Here is a 10,017-nt window from a genome sequence, read left to right on the forward strand (position 1 = left end):
GCCAAGTTGTAAGACCCCTGGTTTGGATCCAACCCGCAGTTTCATCAAAATGGCCTACTGAGGCATTCTGGGAGTTGAAGTCCCCAAGTCATAAAACGGCCCAGTTTGAAGACCCCCTGTCTTAAAGCATCCTGGCTGAGGCATTCTGGGAGTTGAAGTCCACCAGTCACAAAAGGGCTCAGTTTGAAGATCCCTGTCTTAAAGCATCCTGGCTGAGGAATTCTGGGAGTTGAAGTCCACAAGTCATCAAAGGGCCCAATTTGAAGACCCTGTCTTAAAGCATCCTGGCTGAGGAATTCTGGGAGTTGAAGTCCCCCAGTCACACAAGGGCCAAGTTTGAAGACCCCCTATCTTAAAGCATCCTGGCTTTAAGTCGTAAAATGGGGGCAACGCTCACTTCACCGAGGTTTCGCTTAGCAAACGGAGATGTTGGGGCTCAATGGGGGTCGTAACTGGAGGACTCCCAAGAAAGTTAGTATTGAATGTGGGTTCTCGCTTCAAGTCGAGGTGCTTAGACGATACGCCCTTAAACCTCAAGCAGGCACGGTGCAAACGGACGAAAGCTGGTGATGCAACCGAAAAGCAGAAGTTGCGGTAGCTTCTGGTGTCTTGTTTCAACAGCTTGCCAAGCCATAGATAGATAGACAGACAGACGACAGACAGAAGACAAATAATAGATCGATAGATATATGGGAAGATCGATATTGATACATAGACAGACAGACAGATAATATGATAGGTAGGTAGGTAGACACGTAGATACATTGATATGGATGGATGGACAGATAGTCAGAGACGGATAGAGATAGATATACAAAGACAGATCAGATAGAAAATAGATGATAGATAGGCAGATAGATAGATGGATGGATGGATGGATGGATGGATGGATAGATACATAGATACATAGATACATAGATACATAGATACATAGATACATAGATACATAGATACATAGATAAATAGATAAATAGATAAATAGACATTGATGGACGGATGGACAGATAGTCAAACAGATGGAGATAGATATACAAAGACAGATGAGATAGAAAATAGATGATAAATAGTCAGATAGATAGATGGATAAATGGATAGATAGATAAATACATAGATAAATAGACATGGATGGACGGACAGATAGTCAAACAGATGGAGATAGATATACAAAGACAGATGAGATAGAAAATAGATAATAGAGAGATAGGTCTGATAGGACTGATAGACAGACAGACAGATAAATAATAGATCGATATATATGGGAAGATAGATATTGATACATAGATGATAGAGATAGATAGACAATCAGATAGAGAGAATATGATAGATATAGATAGACTGACACAGACAAACAGACACAGACAGACATAAATAATAGATTGATAGATTTATAGGAAGATATTGATAGATAGATAGATAGATAGATAGATAGATAGATAGATAGATAATAGGATAGGTATGTAGATACATAGATACATAGATATGGATGGATGGACATAGAGACAGAGATAGATATACAAAGACAGATGAGATAAAAAATAGATGATAGGCAGAGAGAGAGAGAATGATGATGGATGGATGGATAGATAGACAGATAGATAGATATAGATAAATATGGATAGACAGATAGAGATAGATATGGATAGATAGAGATAAATAGATAGATATGGATGGATAGATAGATAAATAGATATGGGCAGACATGGTCAAACAGACATAGATATTTATTGATTAGAGAGAGATTGGTAGCTGTATAGATATGAGAGAGAGATGGATGGACAGACAGACAGACCGAGATAGATAGAGAGGCAGACAGATAGATACGGATGGATGGATGGACATATAGACAGACAGACAGGTCAAACAGACAGAGACAGACAGACGGACAGCTCTTGGTGGGAAAAAAATAGCATTTCCCACCGGCAGCCAGAAAATGCGAGGATTTTGCCGAAATGGCGGGTGGCCTTCCTGTGGGTTTTCGAGTCAAAGCCACTTTCGGACAGGACTCCGTGGCTTGATTAAGAAGCCAACATAGTTATGGAGACTGTGTGGGTCCCTGGTGCTCTCTGAGCTGGGGGGTTTTTCCTTGCAGACGTTTCGTGACCCAACTAGGGAACGCCATCAGTGTTAGGGAGGAGGAGGAGGAACACTGCGGGGTCCAGGGTGCCCTCCGAGGTGGGTGATTTTCTTGCAGACGTTTCATGACCCAACTCAGTAACAGCATCAGTGCTAGGAGGAGGAGGGTGGTGTCTGACCTGGGTGGTTTCCTTGCAGACGTTTCATGACCCAACTAGGGAACATCAACAGTGCTAGGAGAGAGAGGGGTTTGCAGGGAGGAGGAGGGGGAGGAGAGTAACAAGGACCCCACAGACCTCCTCCTCCTCCTCAACCCCCCTCCCTTGTAGCAGTGATGAAGTTACTTAGCTGGGTCATGAAAAGGCTGCGTTAATAAAATTAATAATATTATATATATATATAAGCCCTGACGTCTGCCGATATTCCCTTCCGACGCGTTGAGTTCCCTGCGCCGGTTTTCAACCCGCGCCGCCTTTCTGCTTTTACCTTCAGATCAACACTGAAGAAGGCGTGGACGAAAAAGACCCGGAGCCTGTCTCCTGGGACCGCATCATTCCCGAAGAGATCGCCAGACAGGTCAAGCCAAAGATGGTCCAGGCCGAGAGCGTCACCGTCTGGATCGACCCCTTGGATGCCACTCAGGAATACACAGGTCTCCTTTCTTTCAAATAACATATATATATAAGAACAAGAGGAAGGTCTGTTGGACAATCGAAAAGCACTGCTAGGGAAGCCGAGTTGGCAAAGAAAGCAAGCCAGAATAAGGCTGAAGAAAAATGGGGTTTTCACTTATTAGAGGGGATTTCATATTATGAATTAGAAAGGGTTAAAGGGAGAAGTGAAGAGAAGGGGAATTCTGGTGCTTACATTCAAAATCCTCGGAAATTGGTTGAAAATAAGGACTTTTATTTGTTTAAGATTTAAAAAAAATAGACCGAAAAGGGAAAAGACAATTATTTTGAATATGTTTGATTTATTGATTAACCTAGGTTTTATATATAAATGTATATATGTATATGTACGTATATATGAAATATATAATGGTTTTGATTTATTATAGGGGATATTGTATTATTAAGTACAATATCTGGTGGGAAATAGATAACTCTTAGGAAAGAGAACAAGATTATATTTAAATAACCATTTGTCCGAAATGGTATAGGGTTTCCTGTCTGAGCAGGGGGTTGGACTAGATGACCTCCAAGGTCCCTTCCAACTTTACTATTATTATTATAAATAGATAAATTGTGATCAAAATTCAGACGCTTGGAAACCGACTCATATTTCCAACGATCGCAGCGTCCTGGGGTCACGTGATCAAAATCCAGACGCTGGGCAACCGACTCGTATTTACGATGGTCACAGCGTCCCAAAGTCATGGGATTAAAATTCAGACGCTTGGAAACCGACTCGTAGTTAGGACAGTCACAGAGTCCCGAGGTCACATGATCAAAATCTAGACGCTTGGCAATCGATTCGTATTTATGACGGTCACAGCGTCCCAGAGTCACGTGATCCAAATTCAGACGCTCGGCAACCGACTCGTATTTACAACTGTCGCAGCGTCCCGGGGTCACGGGATCAAAATCCAGACGCTTGGAAACCGACTCGTAGTTAGGACGGTCGCAGCGTCCCGAGATCAGGTGATCAAAATCCAAATGCTTGACAACGGACTCGTAGTTAGGACAGACACAGCGTCCCGGGGTCACGTGATCAAAATTCAGACGCTCGGCAACCGACTCGTATTTACAACGGTCGCAGCGTCCCGGGATCACGTGATCAAAATCCAGACGCTTGGAAACCGACTCGTAGTTAGGACGGTCGCAGCGTTCCGGGGTCCCGTGATGAAAATCCAGACACTTGGCAACCGACTCGTAGTTAGGACGGTCGCAGCGTCCCGGGGCTTTGTGGTGGTGGGGAAGCGAGGACTATCGGCAAGGCCTTTTGTGTGTGTGTGTGTTTTTGTGTTTGCCTTGTCGCACCGGCATGAACGTCTCATGGGTTGTTGTTTTTTGTTCCTCCCTTTACCTATTTTAGAGAATCTGGTCCAGTACGTCACCACCATGGTTTGCGCGGCGGTGGACGGTAAACCAGTAATCGGAGTCATCCACAAGCCATTTTCTGAATATACCGGTAGGTGGCTCGTTTCCTTTTGACACAGCTGGGCGTTTCGACAATAACATTGCGTCATTCCACACTAGGGCGGGACGTGGCAGGAGGTGCGGGCAACGCAACTTCCAGGCGAAGGAGTGTTAAAAAAACCAACAACAACACGGAAGGATAGAATCCAGAACCTATCATTAAACACAGTTTTTTTTTAATTGCACAGAGTGCAACGGAAGAGAATATTGGTAGCTCAGGGTTGAACTGGGGACGGGAGGTCCTGGGTGCTCTCTGAGCTGGAGGGGGTTTCCTTGCAGACGTTTCAGGACCCAACGAGGGAACGTCATCAAGGCTAGGAGGGGGGTTTGTGAAGAGGAGAGGAAGGAAGAGGAGGAGGAGGAGGAAAAGGACCATATCTATCTTATCTATCTATCATCTAATATCTATCTCAATCAATCTAGCATCTATCATATCCTCTGTCTATGTCTGTCTGTCTATCTCATATTTTCTGTTTCTATCTGTATCAATCATATTCTCTGTCTGTCTATCATATTCTCTATCTATCTATCTAAATATCTATCTGTCATATTCTCTGGCTATATCTATCTAAATATCTAAATATCTGTCATATTCTCTGGCTATGTCTGGCTATCTATCATTTTCTGTTTCTGTCTGTCTGTCTCTATCATTCTGTTTCTGTCTATCTAATCTATTTATCTATCTATCTCTATCCATACATCCATATCTGTCTGTCTGTCTGTCTGTCTGTCTGTCTGTCTGTCTGTCTGTCTATCTATCTATCTATCATCTAATATCTATCTCATCTATCTCAATCAATCTATAATATTATCTATCTATCAATCATATTCTCTGTCTATGTCTCTGTCTATCTCATATTCTCTGTTTCTATCTATCATATTCTCGGTCTATATCTGTCTATCTCTGTTTCTATCTGTGTATATCTAAATATCTATCATATTCTCGGTCTATATCTGTCTATCTCATATTTTCTGTTTCTATGTGTATCAATCATATTCTGTTTCTATCTATCATATTCTCTATCTATCTATCATTCTCTGTTTCTGTCTGTTTATCATTCTCTGTTTCTGTCTGTCTGTCTGTCTATCTATCTATCTATCTATCTATCTATCTAAATATCTAAATATCTATCTATCTATCTAAATATCTAAATATCTAAATATCTGTCATATTCTCTGGCTATGTCTGGCTATCTATCATTTTCTGTTTCTGTCTGTCTCTATCATTCTGTCTCTATCATTCTTTCTGTCTATCTAATCTATCATATTCTCTATCATCTAATATCATCTATCTTATCTAAATCAATCAAACTAGCATCTATCTATAATATTCTCTGTCTATCTATCTGTCTATCATATTCTGTCTGTCTATCTCATATTCTGTTTGTATCTCCTTATCATATTCTCTCTATATCTGTCTGTATCTATCTCATTCTCTTTCTATCTGTCTATATATCTATCATATTCTCTGTCTATCTATCTGTCTATCATATTCTCTGTCTATGTCTGTCTGTCTATCTCATATTCTCTGTTTCTATCATCTATCTATCTATCATCTATCTATCTATCTATCTATCTATCTATCTATCTATCTATCTATCTATCTATCTATCTATCTATCTATCTTATTATCTGTTTCTATCTGTGTCTATATCTATCTAGCTATATCATATTCTCTCTCTCTCTCTCTCTCTCTCTCTCTCCATCCATCCATCCATCCATCCATCCATCCATCCCTTTCTCCCTCCCTCCCTCCTTCTCTCTGTGTCTGATTGGAAAGCCACGATAACCAACTAATCCCCCCGATCTGTCGATTTCTCTTTTCCAGCTTGGGCCATGGTGAGCGGAGGCTCCAACATCCAGCCGCGCCCTTCCTACAACGAGCAGACGCCCACCATCATCGTCTCGCGATCCCACGAAGGCGCCGTCAAGGAGGTGGCCTGGCAGAGCTTTGGGAATAAAACCGCCATCATTAACGCCGGCGGAGCCGGTGTGTGGGCGTACCTCGGCTTTGTTTTTTATTATTATTATCATTATTATCATTATTATTATTATTATTATTATTATTATTATTATTATTATTATTATTATTATTATTATTATTATTATTATTATTATTATTTTTCTCTCAATCTCAAAGGAAGGCTGTCCGTTGCTGCGCAATCTAGTGTTTCTTTTTTTAAAAAAAATATATATATATTATTTCTTCCCCCGACGGTATTTCTTCATTTTTTCCAAATGTTGTGGAAAAAGAAGTCTTGCTGCTGCTGTCACCGGCCAAAATCAAACCTAGACTTCGTCGATCGAGCTTTTTCTGGAGTTATGCCGAATTTAAAAAAATAAATAAAAAAAATTCAGGTTTGAAAATCTACAGGTTCCCCCCCCCCCAGCCTCTTTTCTAGCCGTTGTGTTGTTTTTGTCCGCTATCTCTTGGCTTTAACACCTGATAGTAAGGACCTGGCTTGTGATGACACTTCCAACATGTTTTTTTAAAAGATTTTTGCTCATTTGGCTGGTGGCAAGTGGCCATCTATTAAAAACATTTTGTATAAGTTTTCTTGATAAGAGGTGAACATTGTTAACTTATCATTTCTTGCCGTTTCTCTAAATCTATATTGTATTCAAAGTTCTTTTTCTATGTTATTGTTTCTTTCACTTGTTCATCTTCCATTTTCAAATTTAATAGAAAATAATAATAATAGTAGTAGTAATAGTAGTAGTAGTAGTAATAATAATAATAATATACATTTTTACTAATTTGGTGGCAAGTTGCCATCTATAAAACATTTTGTATAAGTTTTCTTGATAAGAGGTGGACATTGTTAATTTATCATTTCTCTAAATCTATATTATATCCCAAGTTCTTTGCCCATGTTATCATGGTGTCTTTCACTTGTTCATCTTCCATTTTCAAATTTAATAGAAAATAATAGTAATAGTAATAATAATAATAATAATAATAATTGTAATACTAATAATACTAATAATAGTAATAGCAATAATAATAATAATATTAATTGTAATAGTAATACTACTACTACTACTACTACTATTACTACTAATACTAATCATAATAATAATAATACATTTTTGCTAATTTGGCTGGTTGCAAGTTGCCATCTATAAAACATTTTGGTATAGGTTTTCTTGAGGTTGACATTGTTGACTTATCATTTCTTGCCATTTCTCTAAATCTACATTATATCCAAAGTTCTTTGCCCATGTTATCGTGGTGTCTTTCACTTGTTCATCTTCCATTTTCAAATTTAATAGAAAATAATAATAATAATAATAATAATAATAGTAGTAGTAGTAGTAATAGTAGTAGTAGTAATAATAATAATAATAATAATAATAATGATAATAATAATAATAATAATACATTTTTGCTAATTTGGCTGGTGGCAATAATAATGTTGGAAGGGACTTTGGAGGTCGTCTATATTATACATTTTAATAACAATAATAATAACAATAACAAAACCAACAACAATAATAATAATAATAATAATAATACATTTTTGCTAATTTGGCTGGTGGCAAGTTGCCATCTATATTTTGTATACGTTTTCTTGGTAAGAGGTGGACACTGTTAATTTATCATTTCTTGCCATTTCTCTAAATCTACATTATATCCAAAGTTCTTTGCCTATGTTATCGTGTTGTCTTTCACTTGTTCATCTTCCATTTTCAAATTTAATAGAAAATAATAATAATAGTAGTAGTAGTAGTAGTAGTAGTAGTAGTAGTAATACATTTTTGCTAATTTGGCTGGTGGCAATAATAATGTTGGAAGGGACTTTGGAGGTCGTCTATATTATACATTTTAATAACAACAGTAATAACAACAACAATTTATTGAATAAATTCAATAAATAATAACAACAAAACAACAACAACAACAACAACAACAACAACAACAATAATAATAATAATAATAATAATAATAGTACATTTTTGCTAATTTGGCTGGTGGCAAGTTGCCATCTATATTTTGTATACGTTTTCTTGATAAGAGGTGGACACTGTTAATTTATCATTTCTTGCCATTTCTCTAAATCTACATTATATCCAAAGTTCTTTGCCCATGTTGTCGTGGTGTCTTTCACTTGTTCCTCTTCCATTTTCAGATTTAATAGAAATTATTATTAATTATTGTCATTGTTATTAACAATAACAACAACAACAAAACAACAACAAACAATAATAATAATAATAATAATAATAATAATAATAATAATAATAATAATAATAATAATGGAAGGGACTTTGGAGGTCATCTACATTATACATTTTCCTAATCAGTTTTACATCAGGGGTTAATAATCTCCGATCCGACCAAACCTGCTCTTTATAAACTCCATACGATTTAACATCTTTTTATCCTATCTCCCGCCCGTCGTTAAATGCGACCCACCGTGATAAATCAACACCCTGATTTTCCATCTCTTATTTTTTTTCTCTTCCCCTTTCTTTCTTTCTTTCTTTCTTTCTTTCTTTCTTTCTTTCTTTCTTTCTTTTCTTTTCTTTTCTTTTCTTTTCTTTTCTTTTCTTTCTTTCTTTCTTTTTTCCCCAGGGTATAAAGTATTATCTCTCCTGGACGTGCCGGAAGCCCACCAGGAGCGAGCCGACATCTACATCCACGTGACCTACATCAAAAAATGGGACATTTGCGCCGGCAACGCCGTGCTGAAGGCCCTGGGGGGACACATGACCACCTTAGCCGGGGAGGAGATCACGTACACCGGCTCGGACGCGAACGAGGACGGCCTGATCGCCAGCGTTCAGATGGACCACCAGACGCTGGTGGAAAAACTCCCGGGTCTCGCCAAAAACTCGCGAAACTGACCTCCCGTTTTCCGAAGGGGTTTAGGGGAGGAAAACAAAACAAAACAAAAGAAAGGTACAACAAATCCCTGGGGAAAGATGAGAGACAGGAAGAAAATAAATAAATAAATAAATAAAAATGTGCTCCTTGAGGACCGGAAACTTGCCAGGGCGGCGTTTGGCGAAGGTGAAAAAGGGGCTCCGCTTTTCAAATTGGAATCTTTGAGACTGTCGTCGTGTCCAGACACTACTGAGAAGTTTTTTTTTCTCTCTCTCTCTAATATATATATAAATATATATATATATATATCGATGGGTGCTTGATAAGAACTGAGACATTTTGATTTCTAACATCTGGAAGAGAGAAAAAAAAGTGGCTTTTTGGAGGGTTTTTTTTGGGGGGGTTGACCTGGAAACCGACCGATAAATCATCTTTCTTCTTCTTTTTCCGGGGGATACAAAAGCCGAAACCGAGTCGACTGTCCCAGCGATTGGAAGTGACGACACACAAACACACAAACACACAAAAACGGAACTCTTGGGACCATGATTATTGTTATTAGTTTACGTTTACTTGAAAATTCAAACCAGCGTCGTGTGGATGAGCGTTACTCTCTTTCCCTCTGTGGCTTTTAATTATTTTTTAATAAGAGGACAGGTTTTTCCGTGCGTCGTTGCGAATTGACCCCCCCCCCTCCCCAATATTGTTGCGACTACTGAATATTATTGCCACGATAAACCGTTGTGTTCTTCCCCCGAAAGGCCTTTTATTTGAGCAGGGGCCAGCTCTGTGCTGTTCTGTTCCGTTATTTTATTTTAAATTTTATTTTTATTTATTTTATTCCATTCCATTATTAATCTAGTCTATTCTATTGTTCTATTCTGTTCTATTCTATTCTATATTTCTATTCTATATTTCTGTTCTATTCTTTATTCTGTTCTATTTTCTTCTATTCTGTTCTATTCTATATTCTAT

General features: G+C 38.2%; 1 protein-coding gene across 1 annotated transcript; it reads left to right on the plus strand.

Annotated features, from left to right (window-relative positions):
* Positions 1-2,565: 2,565 nt before the first annotated feature.
* IMPAD1 (inositol monophosphatase domain containing 1) lies at positions 2,566-9,798 on the plus strand (the record flags this gene model as incomplete). The annotated part of the gene is made up of 4 exons (XM_015829870.1): positions 2,566-2,725; positions 4,111-4,206; positions 6,043-6,204; positions 8,791-9,798. Coding segments are annotated over 4 exons (690 nt in total), but the record flags the coding sequence as incomplete, so codon positions are not given.
* Between the last annotated feature and the right edge of the window lie 219 nt (positions 9,799-10,017).

The sequence above is a fragment of the Protobothrops mucrosquamatus genome, unplaced genomic scaffold, assembly GCF_001527695.2.
Source record: "Protobothrops mucrosquamatus isolate PMUCROS unplaced genomic scaffold, P.Mucros_1.0 scaffold7408, whole genome shotgun sequence".
Classification (NCBI taxonomy): domain Eukaryota; kingdom Metazoa; phylum Chordata; class Lepidosauria; order Squamata; family Viperidae; genus Protobothrops; species Protobothrops mucrosquamatus.